The 21,158-nt window shown below is 52.2% G+C and overlaps 1 protein-coding gene across 2 annotated transcripts in view; it reads left to right on the top strand.

Annotated features, from left to right (window-relative positions):
- Window positions 1-3,138, top strand: part of QSOX1 (quiescin sulfhydryl oxidase 1) — a 43,679-nt gene extending 40,541 nt beyond the window's left edge. The window contains exons 12-13 of one of the 2 annotated variants that reach the window (XM_012444596.3): window positions 1,384-1,721; window positions 2,452-3,138. In XM_012444596.3, the coding sequence (XP_012300019.1) occupies window positions 1,384-1,721; window positions 2,452-2,460 (347 nt within the window). In that variant the 3' untranslated portion in view covers window positions 2,461-3,138. Of the gene's footprint in view, window positions 1-1,383 lie in introns of both variants that reach the window. The other variant, XM_012444595.3, reaches the window with a different exon arrangement.
- The last annotated feature ends 18,020 nt before the right edge of the window (window positions 3,139-21,158 follow it).

The following is a 21,158-nucleotide window of genomic DNA, read 5'->3' on the forward strand; positions in this document are numbered from 1 at the left end:
AGGTTAAAGGAGCTGAACGGAGCAGGTGGTGGTGCAGGCGCCTGCACTTGGTCGTGGTCTCCTGGGGCCTCCTTGTGAACTTTGAAAGGAAGACACATGCCTGACTTCTCCTTTCCCCTCCCCTGCCACCAAATGCTCCATTTGACCCTTTAGCCCCTTGACCTAGGCAGGTTCCCAGCTGCCGCTGGAGGGCCAGGAGCTGGGGCTTCTCCCTGAGGGGCCAGATGCAGGGCCCTCCCCTCCCCTCTCTGGTGGGGTCCTTTCAGAACAAACCAGTAATTAGCAGGCACAAGCTGAGAGCCCCTCCGCCAGGCCTGATCACTGTGACTCATGGCCGGACCCTGGACTCTGCCTGTTGTGCCCTCCCCAGAATAACCGTTCTGACTTGCATGCCACTCGCTGCTGCTCCTGGTTCCTCGCAGTCAACAACTTGTCCCGCTATTAAATCCTTTAGAAGAGGCGCTTCTACAGAAGGGATGGGCTGATGCATTCCCTGGGCAACACTGGGTGAGGGGCTGGCGGCTGTCCCTCTGGGACTCATCCAGAGGGTGCCGAGAGGGCTGGCCCCACCTAGGGTACCGACACCTGCGGCCCCAGCAGCATCCTGACTCTTCCAAGTGACCCCCAGTTCCCCACCACCAACCTACCCTTTGGAGCCCACCCCTGCCCCAGAGGGCTGCTGCTGGGTAAAGGCGAGCACCTGGGCATTGCCACGAGCAGCTGACTTGCTTTAAAACACATCTTTCCACTGGGCAAGGTGGCTCACACCTGTAATCCCAGCTCTTAGGGAGGCAGAGGCGGAAGGATAGCTTGAGCCCAGGAGTTCGAGACCTGCCTAGGCAATATAACGAGACCCTGTTCTCCACAAAAAGGAAAAAAAAAAAAAAAAAGACACACACAAAAAATTTTTACCTTGAATTGACAAAGTAACATATTTGCACAGTTTGTACTTTGGAAAATTTCAGACAAACACAAGCAGACCAAGCAGACTGCAAAACAGATCACAATGAGTATTCCTGCCCTTTCCCACGTCTGCCTCCGGGGTGCAAACTGGTTGTAAAGTCCACGAAGCGGGACAGTGGGTCTGGCCAACACTGGGAAGTGACTGAGATGGCGGGCACTCTTCACGCTTCCCTGGGAAAACGCAGAGGGCCGGGGCTGAGGGGTAGAGCAGGTCCGCCGCCTCCTCCAAGCTGCCATCTGCTGAGCTCCCAGTGTGGGCTAGTATTTGCGATCTGGATTTTCTCCTTTCCCCTCCTCTGGAAGGGCAGTGGCAAGCCCTTTTTGCAGACAAGGAAGCCGGCGTTCTGAGTGGAAGAGTGTGGTCTGGGCTTTTGGGTGGGACCAGTGTCACCACCAGCCCGTGTACGCTTCCCTCTGCAGGTGCCCCCAGCGAGGACCCCCATTTCCCCAAGGTGCAGTGGCCGCCGCGTGAACTGTGTTCCGCCTGCCACAATGAACGCCTGGATGTGCCCGTGTGGGACGTGGAAGCCACTCTCACCTTCCTCAAGGCCCACTTCTCCCCAAGCAACATCGTCCTGGGCTCCCCTGCCGCGGGCTCAGCCCCCCGGTGGGATGCACAGCGTGTGGCAGCCGCCCCAAAGCTGGCGATGGAAGGCCTAGAGCTGGAAAGCCGAAATTCAACCCTGGACCCTGAGAAGCCTGAGATGATGACACCCCCCGCAAATACCACCCCAGATGTGCCAGCTGAGAGACCCAAGGCAAGTCACCCCCCGAAGCTGCGCCCTGGCCTCGGAGCTGCACCGGGCCGGGGGCCTCCTGAGCACATGGCAGAGCTTCAGAGGAATGAGCGGGAGCAGCCACGTGGGCAGTGGCACTTGAACAAGCGAGACACGGGGGCTGTGTTACTGGCCGAGTCCCGGGCTGAGAAGAACCGCCTCTGGGGCCCTTTGGAGGTCAGGCACGTGGGCCGCGGCTCCAAGCAGCTGGTCGACATCCCTGAGGGCCAGCTGGAGGCTCGAGCCAGGCAGGGCCGAGGCCAGTGGCTGCAGGTGCTGGGAGGGGGCTTCTCGCACCTGGACATCAGCCTCTGTGTGGGGCTCTACTCCCTGTCCTTCATGGGCCTGCTGGCCATGTACACCTACTTCCGGGCCAAGATAAGGGCCCTGAAGGGCCATGCTGGCCACCCTGTAGCCTGAACCACCTGGGGAGGTGGCGGGAGAGGGAGCTGGCATCCGTAGCTCCTCCAGCCCCCTGACCCCGTTCCCTCCCCTCCCACCACTTGCTCCTTGTCTAGCTTAGAAGTGTGGGATATTCAGGAAAACCAGTTGCTCCAGTGAAGCTTCTTAGGGCTGCTAGGACAGAGAGCTCCTTTGGCACAAAAGACAGGAGCAGGGTCCAGGTTCCCCGCTGCGCAGAGAGGGCAGTCCCAGACAGCGGGCGTGGGCGGCGCAGTCCCTGGTCTCTCAGCTCCGCATTCCTGTTTTTCAGCTTATCTGAAGTCCTGCCTCATTCTCACTGGAGCCTCACTCTCTCCTGCTTGGTCTTGGCCCTAAGTTGGGGCAAACGAAGCCAGAGGAGGGTCCCTTGAGCTGGGTGGGCTGGAATGGAACCCCTCATTGCCTGCTGGGGCTCCGCCCACCCCGCTCCCTTCCGGACAATGAAGAAGCCTTGGCACCCTGGGAGGAAGGACTGCCCCAGGCCAGTCTCCAGCTCCTCAGACCTCATGGGTGGGGTCTGGTTTCAGGGTGGGGTGTAGAAGCTTCTGGAAGTCGTGCTGGTCTCCCAGGTGAGGCAGGCCATGGTTTCTGGGCGGTAGGGTGTGAGTGGCTTCTTGCTTGGCGGGGTCTGCTGAGGTGGTGGCATGGGAAGGAGGTGGGTCTCTAGTGCCTTGGCCCTGGCTTCGCTGCAGGAGGTGGCTGCGTTCGCTTCTCCCCATTGAGCTCTGCCCCCTCTGCGGCTGGTCTCTTGTCCTTTCTTATTTTGGTCTCCAAGATAAATGCTCATCTTTGGAGGGTACTGGGTAGAAGTCAGGGAGGGGAGTGTCTTCTCTCTCCAGGTTTCACCTTCCAGCGTGCAGAGGTTAGGTCTGAGGGAGGGGCAGTGCCGCACATGCGCTTGATCGCACGCTACTCCCTGCTTGGGAGGCGTGTAGAATAAACTATTTTTGTTAAGGCAGGCATCGGTGTGTTCTTTAACTTACTGCTTGGAGACCTAGTGTCCAGGTCTGGACAGAATGCACGGAGACCAGCCCCACCTGCAGCCAGACTCTATTTCCCCAGCCCACGCAGCTCCTGGCCACAGATGCCCGTAGAACTCTCTGCACCCCAAAGCCCACAGTGGCCTCATGCACCGGGACAGGCCTCTGGATGTGTGCCCTGCCACCCCCTGCCCCCACCCTCCCTGAGAGCTCCTGCCTCGGTGCCCCAGGCTGGGGAGGGATCCGGTCTGCACCTGCCTACTTGCAGCTCCTCCAGGAAGGAAGGGCTGTCTGAGCTGTGGGGCTGGCCACTCGGCGGAGAGGAGTCAGCCAGGATTAGAGAGCCTGCCCCTAATCCGGGCTGCTGGGTTTTACAAGGATCAGAACCGCTGATAATGAACCTCATTAAGGGGGAGCAGGAGCTTCAATCCGATTTGGGGTTTTCTCTCTGACATCTTCACTCTGCTCAGATGGCCTGGGTGCTGTGTGGAGCAGGTGGGATGCCAAGGCCGCTCCCGCTATGGGACAGCTGGGGCGGGGGAGGGACGGCAGTCTCTCTGTGCCCTGCTCCAGGCACCCAGCGGCTCCATCCTCCTGGTTGGGCTCTGCACTTCACCCCCTGCCTCCCTTGGGCTGGCCCTGGCTGGGGGCCTGTGGGACAGGCAGGAGTCCACGGTCAGAAGGCAACCCCGGCCTGCAGGAGGGTGACAGACTCCCAGGGCCAGCAACCACTGTGCCCACTGGACCAAGGCCACTGAATATGCCTGCCCCTCAACCCCCAAGGGCTCCTCGCCCAATGCCAAGTGCAGGGGATTTCTGTGACCATATTTCTAAAGCCAAACTCAGTTACCTAGAATGAGGGCTGCGTTGGAAACGCTGTCGAGGCAGCCCGGGCTCCCCAGTGTGTGGCTCAGCCTCCAGGCCCACCGAGTGCTGTGGACCTCCCACCTCACAGCTGCCTCTGGCAGCCGAGGCTCTTTCGCCCAGCCCCAGCCCCTCTGGTTGATAAACGGGTGGGCCTCCTCGGCAGCGCGGCTGCCTTTCACCTTGATTTCCCCAGGGCTCTCAGCAGCATCGATAAACCAGCCTCGGCCACCAGCTGGACCCTCCCCCACCCAGTCTGCCAGGCTAGGAGCTGGGGCTCGCTGAGTCTTCAATGCCCTTCTGATGGCTTCTCTAGAGGCCCCCATGGCAAGAGAGGGTCCCCAGGGGAGCCCTGCAAAACAAAGGCTCCTTGTCTGGGGCAGGACAGAGAATCTCACCTCTGTCTGGCGTGTTACCTACTGGGAGCTCAGGAACGATTTCCTCAAGGAGACAGCGGCGTGGAGCTTTGAAAGACCAGTAGCTGTTAGCAAAAAAAAGGAAAATAAGGAGGAACGGTGGGTAGGGGGTTATGGGCAGAGGAGAAAGCATGTGCTAAGTCAGCAAAGAAAAAGAATGAATTAAATTCTAAGAAAAACTTTTAAAAAGTGTTATTAAGGATTTCCGCAATGCGGCACTGGCTGGAAACTGAAGATAACAGATGTGGCCCTGCTGCTGTGGCGCTTCCATTCTAGAGGCAAGGACGGGTGTGCTGAGGCCGAGCAGGGAGGGTGCTGGGGAGGCTTCTCCCGGACCTGAAGGATGGGAAGCCAGGGAGTGGGAGGGGCGGGGCCGAGGCTGGAGGGGCCACAGAGCTGGAGGGGAGGGACAGCAGCCCTGAGGGATGCTCCTTGCGGCATTCTTGGAGGTCCAAGAGGGGCCTTGGCATGGGGTGGGGGTGGGAGGACCCCTGGCACAGCCTGTCCTCTGGGTGTGGGGGTAGAGGAGAAGGCTCCAGGGGACCCAGCCAGCCTTGACCCTGGAGGAAGGGCTCAGAGGGAGCCCTCAAATCAGGCCTCTGGGTCGGTGGGGGGTCAAGTCCAGCCCTGAAGAGAATGGACTCTGAAATCTGACATCTGGATTTGAGTCCAGCTTCCAACACTCACTGGCTGTGTGACTTCGAGCAAGTTAACTTACTTCTCATTCCCTTGTCCCTGCATCATTGGAGATAAACTACCCACCTACCAGACTCTTGTACTGCGCGGGGTAAACAGTAAGTGCTTAATGGTAGCCCACTGCTCAGGTCGTGTCATCTCCCATCTTAATACCCGAAAACTCAAGGGGCTCCATTGTGCTTAGGGGGTGCCATTCCCACAGGATATTCTGTGAAGGGTGTCTAAGTGGCAAGCCCCAAGCCACCCTGGCAGGTGCCACCATCCACAGCTGAACTGAGGTGTGGACTGGAAAATGCCTCCCCAGCCCCATCTGCCACAGTAATGATCTCCGCCATGAGATGGGCTCCTAAAATGCCTGAACTGTGTATGCTGTTGGAGAATTGATGTTTACAATTTACTGAATTTTGTGCTCATTTAAATCTCATTTAATCCTCCAACAACTAGATGAAGCAGCAGAGCCTTAAAGAGAGTAAGAAACATCCCATCCCCTTTACCCCCACCGAAATAAATACATTTGCCTTATTCTGCCAAATGGTGAGAGGTACATCTAGGACTTGACCGCAGATTCCACCCCGCTCAACCCCGGAGCTGCAGTCTCCACACCTTCTAACACATACGGTTCTGCTTCATGTCCTGTTCCACTGGAAGAGACTGTATGTGGTGTGCTGGGGGCCAGCCCTTCTTCCCTCCCACAGTGGCACTAACCACCCTTTTCGTCTTCCAGATTGTATGTCTGGTGACTGCTGCCGTGACTAGAAGGCCATATGGGGTGATTTCTGGAGGGTATCTGTTGTGTGTTGGTGGCAGGGAGCGGGGAAACCCTGAAGGAATCCACCTTTTCTAGAGCTCTTGCCACATTCCCTGCATTGAGGCTGAAGTGCCGTCTGGGGTCCTTGTTTTTAGGCCTGGTTGTTGAAGGAGGGGAGGAGACCAGGTTCCTGCTCCTGCCGCTAACCAGCTGGGCATGACCCTGGCTCAGCTCATCTGTGAAAGGGGGGCGCAGATTCAGCTTGCAGGTCCCTGCTAAGTTCTTCTCCCTCTTCCTGGGATTCCCATCCATGTATTGGCAGCTCCATGCAGAGCAGAGGGGAGGTTTTCCCTGCAGGGCCTTCCAGAGAAAGGATTCTTGGCTGAAGGATATCACAGCCTATATGATCAGTGTCCTGATAGAATCCCGGGCCAGCTATGAAAGGGGAGAGCTCACACCAGCCTGACAGCCTTGGGGCAGAGTGTCCCATAGGCCTCTGCACCCCATCACTGCCTCATTCTCCCCCAGGTGCCAGGAAAGCTCCAGGGTGGACCCAGCATCCTTCCACAGCATTCCTCCTCTTCCCCTTCAACACCCCTTTCACCCCTTCCCCCCTCCTCTGAAAGGAAAGGCTGCTCCTTGGGCAGGGTGACAGGATTCCCACCCCTAGCTTTAAGAACTAAACCAAACTCCAGGAAAAGAAATTGAATCTTCATACCCGACTCCTGGTCCCTCCTCAGGCCTGCTGTTGTGCAGGACAGAGCCCTGGCATCCGAGTGTCACACCTGGCCTTGCTTTCCCTTTCTCTGCTGCCCTGGAGGATCATCCACACCCAAGAGGGCAAGCAGCTGCCCTCTCATCCCTCCCTCTCCCTCCCTGGGCCTCTGTCCTCTGCCTGGCCCCAGAAGCACAGTCTTCTCCATAGACAGAGGCCAGACCATGGGGTCCCCAGTTACGGGGGTCTCGGTGACACAGTCCACTGTTTGCTGCAGAGGAGGCCCCCTCTCACAGCCTCGGCCCCTGCTCTGCAGAAGAATTCCCCACAACTCACTTAGCAATGGCCTTGGGCACCACTGGCCTCAGCGAGGGGCCGGTGGACTGCATAGCTGCTGGCTAAGTCTCTCTGGCTTCCCTCACTGGCCCCGTCACTCCAGGTCTCGCTGCTGCCCAGGGGGTTTGTGCCAGGCCTGGGTCACAGTGGAAGAAAGTTTGGAAGTCACAAGGCAGAGGAGGAGACCTCTGTCAATGTGAGACGACAAAGCGAAGGGACAGTCCATGGGGGCATTGACCTTAGTCAGTGAGGACTCGGGGAGCATCTCTCGACTCTAGGGCTAGGGTGAGAGCCACCTGATGGCGCTGGTAGCTCCAGCTGCTGCTTTGGTAAGACTTGGTCATCTTTTTACTGCGAGCAAAAGCTCTTTTCCCGGGGCTGCGCATTCTTCGAGAGGAACGTGGGCCTCAGGTGCTGCCTGTTAAGCCCCCGCCTCCCCTGTGGCAATGGTTTGATACCTTTCACCTGTGTCTGCCTGGGAGCCTCTGCGCACGACGGAAGAGCAGCTCGTATTTGGAAGGGGCTAAAAATCTTACCTAGTTTGAATCTGCTCTGCATTGTCCCCATCGAGTTCTTCACCATCCAGGTTCCAGTGGTCACAGAGTTCTGCTCCGGGGAGAGAGGAACCGCTTAGCAAATGACGTTGAGAATAGTGATTATTTGGGAGAAAATTCAGGTAAGATCCCACCTTCACACCGTACACCAAAATACATCTCAGTAGGTTAATAAACTAATGCCAAAAAATACGAGGGCAATATGATTGAATACTTCACTGTTTTTGAAAGCATGAAAACAATGGAAAATGCAACTAATGTGAGAAATCAATCTACCTGACATCACTTTTAAGAAGTAAGTCAAGGCCGAGCACGGTGGCTCACGCCTGTAATCCCGGCACCTTGGGAGGCTGAGGTAGGTGGATCATGAGGTTAGGAGTTTGAGACTAGCTTGGCCAACATGGTGAAACCCCATCTCTACTAAAAATATAAAAATTAGCCGGGTGTGGTGGCACACATCTCTAATCCCGGCTACTCAGGAGGCTGAAGCAGGAGAATCCCTTGAACCTGGGAGGTGGAGGCTGCAGTGAGCCGAGATAGTGCCATTGCACTCCAGCCTGGGTGACAGAACGAGAATCCATCTCAAAAAAAAAAAGCAAAATCAAGCTGCGTATTAAAAAGCTGGGAAAATACATGCTGTAAATATGGCAAAGGGCTATGACTCTTAAGCAACATACCATCTTAAGAATGAGCTAGGTCTGCATTTATTGACCTGATAAAATGTCCAAGCAGGATACATTTCTATAAACATAAGTTACTATTGTTATAGATATGCTAACGTTTGTCTAGAAAAAGTCTAGCATACACACCAAACTGTGAATAGCAGTTATATTTAGAAAGTGAGATTAGGATGAACTTAAGTCAGGGCCGGGACTAGGGCAAGGCAAGTGAGGTGCCAGGATGCAAAAGTGAAGGCGACACCTGACCTCAGGGGCCCACAAGTACAGCGCCCGGCCCCCCACCCCCTCCCGACAGTGAGCGCCTCAGTAGCCTCGCCCTAGGCCTGGCTTTGACTTAAGTATGTTTTTGAATGTTTGCAATAAAATATTTCTTTTGGAAGGCAAAAATAGCAAGGAAAATAAATAGGATTAAAGGATATTAAAGTCTGTTAAATGAAATTTGTAGGAGGCCACTGATTTGGCCTAGGCTCCTATGCTGTAGCCAACAGACCAAACCAATATGGAGTTATTCATGCTCAATGAAACTAGTTAGAAGTATATTGATCTAAGAAGTGGCTGTCAGTTACTTACAGCAGCTGAGCTTTAGTCAATTGTAGGTAGCCAACAGATTCATATAGGGCAATCCAATTAAACTCTGTATCCCACTTCTGTTTCCTGTCCATAAATTCTGAGTCCATTGCAGCTGTGAAGTTCCTTGAACCTGTTCTAGGTTCCGAGGGCTGTCCAATTCTTGAATCATAAAGCCTTATAATTTTGGTTTTTAACAGCGTCTATTGTAAATAAAAGCACTAAATCCCTATTGAAAATAAAGGGCCTAATTAAGACTGAGAGATGCAATTTTTTGACTAACCTGTTGGCAAAGAAATAATAATTATAATGATGATGATGATAACTAGTGTCGCCAGAGAGAGGGAAAATGAGATGTATCAGTTATGTATTGCTGTGTAACAGCCACTCCCATACTTAATGGTTTGAAACAACAGTCACTCGTTTTGCTCATAAACTGGGGACATGATCAGAGCTCAGCAGAGAACAGCTCCTGGCTGCTGGGTGCGGTGTATCTGGACGCAGCTCACTGGGCAAGTTGGTGTTGGCTGTTGCCCGGTAGCCCAGCTGGGGCTGTGGGAGGGGCCTCCAGTCCTCTCTCCATGGACCTCTCCATGGGCTGCTCAGGCTTCCTCACGGCATGGTGGCTGGGCTCTTCAGGCTGGCATTTCATGTCCTAGCCTCAGAAGCCACTTAGCATGACTTTTGTGATTCTCTGTTGGTTGAGGCTGATGTAACAGCTCACCCAGGATGCAGATAGAAAGGCCTGAACAGGTTCAAGGGGAGGAACCTTGGGCTCCACCTTCGACAGGGGTGTGACCGAGTTCTGGAACACCGTGTGAGACAGGAGATAGGTTGCCGCCATCTTAAGAAAATACAATCTCTCCCACCCAGTCCTCTCATGTACTGCTGGTGGTAGTATAAACTGACACAAGCTTTGGGAAATAGATCATGATGTAATGTAATTGGTAACATATTTTTTAAAGCCTTAAGAAAGTATATAACCTTTGATCCAACAATTCTACTTCTGGAATTTATTCTAAGAAAGTCATTGAGAAAATTTACTAAGCGTCGCTACAGGATAAATATTTATAATATCAAAACAAGATTAACCTAAAGTTTGAAATGGGACGTTGAGTAAATTCTGGTATACAGATTTACAGTGGAATACAATGTAACATCTAAAAATGATTTGAGGGCAGGGCGTGGTGGCTCATGCCTGTAATCTCAGCACTTTGGGAGACCAAGGTGGGAAGACTGCTTGAGCCCGGAAGTTCAAGACTGCGGTGAGCTATGATCGCAGCACTTCACAGAGCGAGACTCTGTCTCTAAACAATAAAAAATAAATACAAATGATTTGAAAGTATATATTTTTTAACCTGAAATTATTTTCACACCACACCGTTAATTGAAAATATTGTTACAAAACCAGTTCTGTATAGTATGATCTTATTTTTAAAAAAGAAAATACATATATATTTATGGATATTGAATGCATGGATGCCACTGCACTCCAGCTGGGGTGACGGAAAGCTCCTCGTCTTCCCCTCAAAGCCCCTTTCCTCTCTTGGCCCCCACGGTTTCTTTCCCTCTCCCCAGGACTAGCAAGCGCCTCTTCCCCTCTTCCTGATGGGTTCCGTTTGCTCTGAGGCCTCTTCGCTTCTCTTCGTCTTTTTGCTAAGTCCCACCCTGCCTCCTGGACGCTTCCCTGTCTCCCCAAGCTCACTGCCCGTGGAGCGCCACTAAATCTCTTCTTTCCTATCATCTGGCCCCTGCTCACGATCTTTCAGAATCTCTCGCCCTTTCACCCACGGGGTAAAGGCCAAATCTCAGTGTAGCACCATGCCTTCCACCAGCTGGCCCCCACAAACTCTTCTCCTGCCTCTTTCACTACAAACCACAGCCCTGTGGCTGATGACCTGTGCCACAGCAGGAAGTTCAACTTCTCTTTTGTTTTTTTTTTTGAGACAGAGTCTTACTCCATCACCCAAGCTGGAGTGCAGTGGTGCAATCTCAGCTCACTGCAACCTCTGCCCCCCAGGTTCAAGTGATTCTTCTGCCTCAGCCTCCTGAGTAGCTGGACTACTGGTGTGTGCCACCACGTCCAGCTAATATTTGTATTCTTAGTAGAGATGGGGTTTCACCATGTTGGCCAGGCTGGTCTCGAACTCCTGACCCCAGGTGATCCACCCCTCTCGGCCTCCCAAAGTGTTGGGATTACGGGCGTGAGCCACCATGCCTGGCCCAACTTCTCTAAATCTCAGTTTTTTCCATTAGTAAGGTAGAGCCAGTAACATCCAGGCACTGGGGGGAATAGGGGCAAATAAACTAGAGGTCTCTGATTTCATTTCTGTGGTGAGATGATAGGAGGCGTGCCTTGGTTCGGCTGTGTCCCCACCCGAATCTGACCTTGAACTGTAATAATCTGCACGTGCGAAGGGCGGGACCAGGTGGAGAGAACTGCATCACAGAGGCGGTTTCCCCCACGCTGTTTTCATCACAGTGAGTTCTCATGAGATCTGATGGTTTTACAAGGGGCTTCTCCTGCTTTGCTCGACACTTATTCTCTCTCTTGCCACCCCATGAAGAGGTGACTTCCGCCATGATTGTAAGTTTCTTGAGGCCTCTCCAGCCATACAGAACTGTGAGTCAATTAAACCTTTTTCCCTTATTAATTAGCCAGTCTCAGATATTTCTTCATAGCAGCATGAGAATGGACTAATACAAAGAGATTATAATCAGGTGAAGAAATGAACAACCTTCTCTCATAGAAGACATTCTTACAAAGGACACAAAGATCTCACTAAACAGAGATTCTACATTTATGGATGGACACCTTAAGATTGTAAAGATCAAAGTTTACCAAGTAATCTAAAATCCAATGTAACACCAATCAATGTCCACAAGGATTTTTTTTAATAGAACTCAACCTTATTCTGCATTTTTTTTTAAGACAAGGTCTCACTCTGCTATCCAGGCTGGAGTGCAGTGGCCTGATCATGGCTCACTGCAGCCTGGAACTCCTGGGCCCCAGCAATCCTCCTGCCTCAGCCTCCCAAGATGCTGGGACTACAGTCATGCATGACTCCACCCAGCTAAACTGTTTCTTTTTTTTCTTTTTTTTTTTTTAAAGATGGAGTCTCTCTATGTTACCCAGGCTGGTCTTGAACTCCTGGCCTCAAGTGATCCTCCTATCTGGGAGAAGATTTTTGCAGTGTCCAAGGCTGCTGCTACCATCATCCTGTAGACCCCAGGACAAGCCTGCCCAGTAAGCCTGGCAGGAGATTCTTTCCCCTCCAGCTCCCATCAGGAGGGTCCAGGTGCTACGATGACTAATCCAGATGACACTGCAGGTGAATGACATGCCAGGGCCTGCAGCCAGACTTGTGGTCAGCTGGCCAAGCCTCTCCAATAAGAGTAAAGAGGTTCCGCCCTCCGTCTCTCTGATACTAGCTTCAGTCACGGCTGTCACAGTTCAGAGGCTGAGCACCAACCCTGAAATGTGTGTGGTAAAACGAACAAATTACCCTGATGAGTTCCAATTTTCACTCTCCAGAAACAATTCCCTGCCGGCCTATTCCAGGGCACAAGTGTGAAATGCAGCTTTCATGGTGGATTACTAGCCTAAAGGAAGCTGCCACCTCCCAGGCCTGAGGGACAGAGTGGGGCTGATTGTTTCTCTCTGAAAGAATTCCTTTCTGTGTCCAGCCTGTGGCTCCAGCAACACTCCTTGTCACCATTGTCTCATTCCTGTGACTGAAAAGAATAAATCAATGTTGTGTGTGTGTTGGGGGCTAGGGGAGGGAGGTATCAAAGAATTTCTGGATGTGTATTTTTTTTTTCTTGAGATAGGGTCTCACTCTGTCACCCAGGCTGGAGTGCAGGGGTGTGATCATGGCTCACTGCAGCCTCAAACTCCTGGGCTCAAGGGATCCTCCAGCCTCAGCCTCCTAAGTAGCTGAGACTACAGGTGTGCATCACCACGTCCAGCTAATTTTTTAAAATTATTTTCTGTAGAGATGAGGTCTTGCTGTTTTGCCCAAGCTGGTCTCAAATCCCTGGACTCAAGTGATGGTCCCACCTTGGCCTCCCAAAGTGCTGGGATGACCCAGCCTGTCTAGAACATGTTTTAAAAGCTCGTTACTGGAGGCCACAGTCACAGATGCTTCCAACGGTGGGACGAAGTCTCCTACAGAAGTGCTGTTCCTGAAACTGTCCCCCTCCAGAGCTTTGGGTGGGCTTCTCCTGAGGGAGAAGCATCGAGGGAGGGATGGTAACATTCACAGCAAATATTGATGAGGTGCTCTGCTCTCAGGGAGTGTGGAAGCCAGAGGAGAGTGGACACACAGGCGGCCAGGGGCTGTGGGAGCCCTGAGCAGCTGCCTCCTCCTCTCGGTGGTGGGGTCCAGGAGAGGTGGGGGCGTGGGGCTCATGCAGGAAGAGCAGGGGGCTTGCCAGGAGGTCAGCATGAGTGGCAAGGGTGGGGACAGTGGGGGAGGGACTAAGAGTGAGTACGCGGGGTGGGGGAGCAAAGGAACAGCTGGACCCTGTGGGCAGCGGGGCCACTGGGGTGTTTCAGGAGGAAAGGGCACTGCCTCAGGTATTTTTTAGGAAGATGTGCTGGTCAAGAGATCTTTAGGAAGATGTACTGGTCAAGAGGTTTTTATATCCCGTAGTGGCAGGACCTCGCTGTGGGGGCTCTGCCACTGCCTACCTCTCCAGCTGCCCCTCACCCACCCCCACCAGTGCCCCTCACCCACCCCCACCAGTGCCCCTCACCCCAGGCAGGACTGTAGGATCTGTGGGTTCCCCAGGTCTCAGGCTCTCTCACTGCTGGGCCTTTGCGTGTGCTCTTCTCCCCTGCCTCCCCAAAATTCTTCCCCACCAAACCCTGCCTGGGTTCACGTGCCACCTCCTCTGGAAGCCTTCCCTGGGCACCTCACCCTCGCTGCAGCCAGGCTCTCCTTCAGGTGGGTAGGCCACAGCGAGCACCATCGGTGTGTCCCCTCTTTCAGTGCTGAAGTCATGTGCTGACTCCTCGGCCTTCCCGTCAGACTGTGAACTCCAGGAAGGCAGGAGCTCATCCTGTCCGTCCTGTAACTCTCTGCTTGTCACCCTGGCTGCTCCGTTAATGGCTGGCAAATGAACGCACAGCCTCCAGCTCCCACCGTGAAGTCAAACACTTCCTGATTTTAACTGCTCGCTGCCCCAGGCCGACTAGACTCCCTCTCACCTGGTTTCACTCAGCATCCTGGGAAGATGAGAGATACCAAAAAGTGCTTTTTAAAGGATATTTAGGTTCTCAGAAACAGTATTAGATCTGTACACGGTAAACCCTTTCTGGAGTGCACTGAATTTGCTGCTTTCTGGCAGTAACCTAGCAGAATGGTAAAGGTGCCTGCTCTTCCCCAGGAAATCCATTTCCAGGATCTAACCTGTAGGAACATGTGGGCATGTATGGAAAAATATAGGTACAAGAATGTTCATGGCAGTATCTATAGTAGCAAAAACTAGTCTGCCCATCAACAGGTGACAAAATTATTGTATTGTAACATTGTGGAGCATCTAACAACCATTGAAAAATGGCAGGATAGGGTGTCTCATGCCTGTAATCCCAGGACTTTGGAAGGCTAAAGTGGTAGGATCCCTTGAGGCCAGGAGTTCAAGACCAGCCTGGGCAAAATATCAAGACCCCCCATCTCCATTAAAAAACATTTTAATTAGCTTGGCATGGCGGTGCACACCCATACTCCTAGCTACTCAGGAGGCTGAGGTGGGAGGATGCTTTGAGGCCAAGAGTTCAAGGCTGCAGTGAGCCATGACGGCACTCCAGCCTGGGAGACAGAGTGAGACCCTGGCTCAAAAACAAAACAGCAAAGCAAAGCAAAGCAAATAAACCTATATGCACTGACAGGACACAACTTCCATGATAGATTATTCAGTAATCAAAGCAAACCACAGAACAGTATGGATTACTGAGGCAGTGTGGCAAACAGTAAACGTGTTTGAATTAAAAAGATACTGCTTTACACGTGCATTTCTACCTGTTAGGGACTTAGGAGAAAAGCTTGAAACATCCATCAAATTCCTACTGGGAGTGACCTCTGCAGAGTAGAATTTTACAGAAGTGGGGGGATATTCATTGGCTACTATAGACACTTAGGTGTTTGAATTATTTGCAAAGTATGCGTATTACTTCTATAATAAAAATAAAATGGGGAAAATTTCTACTTCAGCAAAACTACTACTTATCAGAACATTTCCAAGTCACTCACACATGTTTGAACATTTGAATGTTAAGTCCAAGAACACTGGCAGAGGCAACCATGCTCCCACGTCAGTCCATCCCATTCGCTCCCCACATTTTCAGCCCAGTGCAGGCAGGGCCACGTGACTAGTTCTAGCCAATGAGATGGAAGTGAGTGCCACCTCCCGGAAGGGCAGTGATGCCTGTCACTTAGCGCAGGGCTAAGGTGCTCAGCTCAAGTCTCCAGTTTGCCTTCGTCTGTCTTGGCCACAAAGGAAACCACACATTCCAGATGTAAAATGTTAGAGTCTCCTGCCAAACACTGTCCTTTTGTTATGCCACTGAGATTTGGGGGTTAACCTGATGCGGCGTTGTATTCTGGCCCATTTCAATTCTCTACTGCTATCTGGCAAACCACCCCAAAATGTCTTAGCTTCAAACAACACACATTTTCTTTGCTCATGACTCTGCAGTCTGGGCTAGTTTCAGCTGGGCAGCTCTTCTGCAGGTCTTGCCAGGGTCATTAATGTGGCTGCATTCAGCTGGCGGGCAGGCTGAAGTCTGGGCTTAGCTGAACTCGTAGGGCAGCTGGGCCTCTCCCTCCCCACCCCGCTCCTTGCTCCTCACGCCGCCCCTGACCCCCCCATCTCTCTCCCCACCTCCCTCCATATACTCTCTCCGCAAGGCACAAGGTCTCTCTGGCCGAGTAGTTGGACTTCTTCCTCGGATGGGAGCTCAAAACTCCCCAAAGTGCTAAGCAAAGTGCCAAACTTAGTCCCAGAACGGGGACAGTGTCACTTCTGGTACATTCTGTCGGTTTAAGCAAATCGCAGGCCCAGGCCAGACTCGAGAGGAAGGGACTCCACAGAACGCTGGAATATCAGAGATGTGGTTCATCAGGGCCATCTGTGCAGCACAGTACCACGGCCTCTTTTGAGCAGCATGAACACCAAGGGCCTGCTCCACGTGGGAGAATGCTGTGTCGCACACATGATGGTGTGTAATCTTTAAGAGTGTGATCATGTAAGTGGCAACAAAATGTTTTAGAGCAGTTTTTTAAGTGCTGAGATTACAGGCAGGAGACACCACACCCAGCCAGAAGGAAAAATAACTGCTTGTTTCCACGTGGTTTCGAACCAGGGCCTTCCGCGTGTTAGGTGAATGGGAAAACCAGTACACTGTGGAAACACCCCCTCTTTTTTGTATTTTAAGAAAATAATGGGCCGGGCACAGTGACTCCCACCTGTGATCCCAGCACTTTGGGAGGCCGAGACAGGTGAATCCCTTGAGCCTAGGAGTTTGAGACCAGCCTGGGCAACATGGTGAAACCCTATCTCCACAAAAAATATGAAAATTAGCCTGGCATGGTGCTGTGTGCCTGTAGTCCTGGCTACTCAGGGGGCTGAGGGTGGGAGGATCGCTTGAGCCTGGGAGTTTGAGGCTGCAGTGAGCCATGATCATGCTACTGCACCCAGCCAGGGCCACAGAGTAATAAGACCCTGTCTCAGAAAAGAAAAGACTTAATAATTTAAAAGGTAGTTAAAAATCAGTTGCCCACTTGAAAAAGCAAATATCCAGTGTGGAAGTTTGGAGATCAACTCTTACTCTTATTATTGTGGGTTAAAGAAATAGTGGAGGCCAGATGGTGGCTCACACCTGTAATCCCAGCACTTTGGGAGGCCGAAGCAGGGAGATCACAAGGTCAGGAGTTCAAGACCAGCCTGGCCAACATAGTGAAACCTCGTCTCTACTAAAAATACAAAAATTAGCTGGGGATGGTGGTGCGTGCCTGTAATCCCAGCTACTTGGGAGGCTGAGGCAGGAGAACTGCTTGAACCCGGCAGGTGGAGGTTGCAGTGAGCTGAGATCAGGCCATTGAACTCTAGCCTGGGCTACAAAACGAGACTCCGTCTCAAAAAAAAAAAAAAAAAAAAAAGGGTGGAAAAAACAAGTAACTCCAGATGTTAAAGTCTTTTTGAAAGTACTTATTTACAGTAATTTCAGTGCTAACTAAATTAGCACTTAAATAGCACACACACACAACCCAGGAAAATCAAACTTTCAAGTTACTTTATTCAAAGGCAAAACTTTGTGAGAAGTAGTAGGCCTTCTGTAGAACTGCCTAGCAGTGATCCCGCCTGCCTCTGAAAACAGACAGCCCCCAACACCTGCTTCGTTCACAAGGAGACCAGATGGCTATCATCCAGGGATGCCGCAGACATAATTCGGCAGGGGATGGGCAGTTGGGCTGGAAGACCTCTAAGATGCCTTCCAATCTGATGGTATGATTCTGTGATGCTAAGAGTTGCATGAGACTTGATTCCTGAACTGGCTGGAGGAACAGCCAGGACTTATAAATGTGGCAAGAACGGCACATGCTCCTGGGCCTGGAGAATCACACACAAAGTGCGTAGACCAGAACCCCAACCTTTTTGCAGCCGCCAGTGGCTGCAGCCGACGGCTGGTGCCTCGGTTTCTGGATCATTTTCCCAGGCTCAAGCGTTCATCACAGGAGACCACGTGACGAATGTAATAGAGTCTGTAGAGTGCTGCGGGAGAGCAGGAAGTACATAAAAAGCCAGGAACCATTACAGATGAGAGGTAAGTGGCGCCCTGACAGCAGCATAACTGTGAGCATCTAGCCAGCTGCCCACACCAATCACAGGCCCCGTCATCTAACCAGGCCTGACAGAGCCACCACAGGCCACTCTGTTGCTCCCGAGAGTGGATGCTGCCTCTGCAGCCCTGCAGACCCAAGATGAGCTCGGGTTTCTTCTATTCTCAGGCCTGACCAGTGGATTGGATCACTTAGAAATTCTTTCACTCACTTCATTCATGTAACAGATACTTACTAAGGAGCCATAATATGCCAGGCGCTGTACTTGCGATCTGGAAATATAACAGCGCGCATGACCATTTCTTGGCTATCAGTAGAGAAGAGTAAAGGAGTAGAGGGCCTGAGGACTTCACAGAAATGTCTTGTCACAGTGATTCACGTCTGTCCCCGACAGGGAGGGACTCCTCTGTTTTCCTACGAGGAAGACATCTATGTGGTTAAGTAACTTGCTCGAGGTCTCCAAGCTGGTGGGGGGCGTCTACCCGGCACTGAGGCACTGATTATCCTTGGAGAGTGAAGCCAATGAGAATCAGCGGTCCTGGAATGCCTTCTGAGAGTCACTGGAGAGGGTCCCCAGGAGTGGGTGGCTGGGACATGGTGGAAGTTCGCCAGCCTCATGAAGGACGGGAGCGTGTTTTATCAGGGGTGTTCTTGTCATGAAGATGACTGGAATCCCAAGGAGGGAGCTGACCCCTGTGCTAACCGGGGTTGGGAGGTGATGATGTTCTCAGGAAACAGGGGCCTTGTCAATTGTCGATGCTATTTGGTAAGTCCAAAGCCAGAAAGCCTGGAGGCTGGGAAACTTGAGCAGCCTCCACTGGGAGGGTGCCAGGCCGTCTGCGACCCCAGCCAGCTTCCCGGACTCCCCACGTGCCTTCAGACGCTAAGCCTGTGCCCTGGAAATTGGGCAAGCATCAGGGGTTGGGTAGGGCTCATTGGAACCCATCTCTGGGCAGGAGCCACCCCACCAAGGAAGACCCTGGGCTGGAGGGTGTCGGCAGAACCGGCCACAACCACAACGCAGCTAACGCAGCTAACGCAGCTAACGCAGCTAACACAGCTGGGGGACATCCGCGTACTCTTTCCCTCCCTCAGGGGTCTTCCCTTTCTGAGCGACTCCCCTTTGCTCCCCCAAAGAATACGAATCCGTTGCTCTCTGGGGGAGTGCAACCATCCTAGCAACGTTAAGTACGTGGTTTAACCCTTGGTTTAAGGATGAAGCTCACTTAGGAGAGCCTGTGAGAGAGGGTACCTTAAACAGGAGTAACTCATGCCACCGGTCAGAGAAATTACTTTGTATACCGGTACATGTTCTCAGAGCTCATTTTATTTATTTCTTTATTTATTTTAGAGACAGAGTCTTGCTTTTTCACCCAGGCTGGAGTGCAATGGCGCGATCTTGGCTCACCACAAGTTCCGACTCCCAGGTTCAAGCAATTCTCATACTTCAGCTCCTAAGTAGCTAGGATTACAGGCACATGCCACCACACCCAGCTAATTTTTGTATTTTTAGTAGAGACGGGGTTTCACCAAGTTGGCCAGGCTGGTCTCGAACTCCTGACCTTGTGATCCACCCACCTCGGCCTCCCAGAGTGCTGGGATTACAGGCATGAGCCACAGCACCTGGCCTATTTATTTTTTATTTCACTTTTATTTTCAGTTCAAGGGCACATGTACAGGTTTGTTACATAAGTAAACTTGTGTCACAGGGGTTCGTTGTATAGATTATTTTGTCACCGAGGTATTAAGCCTAGTACCCAGTACTGATTCTTCCTGATCCTCTCCCTCCTGCCACCCTCCATTTTCTTTCATTTTTCTTTTCTTTTTTTTTTTTTTTTTTTTGAGACAGTCTCACTTTGTCACCAGGCTGGAGTGCAGTGGCATTATCTCTGCTCACTGCAACCTCCGCCTCCTGGGTTCAAGCAATTCTCCTGCCTTAGCCTCCCGAGTAGCTGGGACTACAAGCAATGCCACCACGCCCGGGTAATTTTTAGTAAAGATGGGGTTTCACCATGTTGGCCAAGATGGTCTCAATCTCTTGACCTTGTGATCCTCCTGCCTCAGCCTCCCAAAGTGCTGGGATTACAGGCGTGAGCCACCGCACCCGGCCCACACCCTCCATTTTCTGATAGGTGCGTGTTTTTCCCCTCTGTGTGTCCATGTGTTCTCATCGTTTAGCTCCCACTTATAAGTGAGAGCACGTGGTATTTGGTTTTCTGTTCCTGAGTTAGTTTGTGTAGGATGATGGCCTCTGGCTCCATCCATGCTCCTGCTCAGAGCTCATTTTAAATTGCCTGTGCCTGCATTTCTCCATGTTCTAGAAGCAGCACTCGCTCTCCTCAGAACACATTGTGGGTGCATAGTAAAGTTTTGTTAAGCAAATGAAATAATTTTATAGCCAGAAATTGAGGGAAAACAAGCAAACTCTTTCGCTGATCAACATGGAGAGGAGGGAGCATCTCCTCATGGATGGATGGCCAGCAGCGACCAGAGGAGGGCCCAGTCAGCTGAGACGGGGCTGTGGATCAGGGGCCTGCAGGTGCTAGGAAATAAGAGATTGGCAAGTGGGCCCTGGAAGGGCCTCAGATCTAGACCCTTCTGCCAAAGGGTGGAGACAGTGTCACATGTATGAACACACCACCAACAGCTCGTGGTGGCCCTGATATTTGTGGTTTTTTGGTTTTGTTTTGTTGGGTGTTTTTTTTGTTTGTTTGTTTGTTTTGAGACAGAGTCTCTCTCTGTTGCCCAGGCTGGAGTGCAGTGGCACCAGCTCGGCTCACTGCAAACTTCACCTCCTGGGTTCAAGTGGTTCTCCTACCTCAGCCTCCAGGCACGCACCACCACGCCCTGCTAATTTTTGTATTTTTAATAGACATAGGGATTCACCATGTTGGCCAGGCTGGTCTCAAACTCCTGGCATCAACTGGTTTGCCCATAATGGCTTCCCAAACTTCTGGGATGATAGGCGTGAGGCGCCGCACCGACCAACGTTTGTTGAACTCTTAGCACGTGTACTAACGCAGCACAGTAACCCAAGGTGCATGTTATTATGATGAGGCTCACTCACAGGTGGGTTTATTTGACCATTTACATTATGTTCCATTAGTTTGCCATTACATGGCATCGTCAGACACCAGCCACTCTCTTTCTCTGTCCACTCTCCCTGGGTCCAAAACCTGCTGACTTAGACGCTGCCTGCTGTCCATCTCCACACTTGTATTCCTGGCCTCTTGCTCCCCCGTCGTCTCCTCCACCTGTCCCCATCCTTCCTGCCTCCCAGCCCCTCAAGTCCAGCCCCCTGACCCCCCAGTGCCCAGTGATCTCCGTCACCTGACCTCTGACCTCCCTCGTCCCCGCTCCAGACTGAAGCAGGGGAAATCAGTCTCTGTCCCTGGGGCACTGCTTGTCCTTTTCTCTGTGTGTTCCATGAAGTTGCCCACCCCCTACTGTCCTCCAGGAGAGACTCGAGGTGCTCGTCCCTCCGGGCCACTGTCAAAGAGCTTGGGGTCTGTGAGCGGCGAGAGGCGGAATGATAGGGGAGCAGGGGCAGCTGCATCCCGCAGAGGCCACTGGCCTGGC

Source organism: Aotus nancymaae, unplaced genomic scaffold (genome assembly GCF_030222135.1).
Source record: "Aotus nancymaae isolate 86718 unplaced genomic scaffold, 86718_ANA_hifiasm-v0.15.2.pri h1tg000108l, whole genome shotgun sequence".
Lineage (NCBI taxonomy): Eukaryota > Metazoa > Chordata > Mammalia > Primates > Aotidae > Aotus > Aotus nancymaae.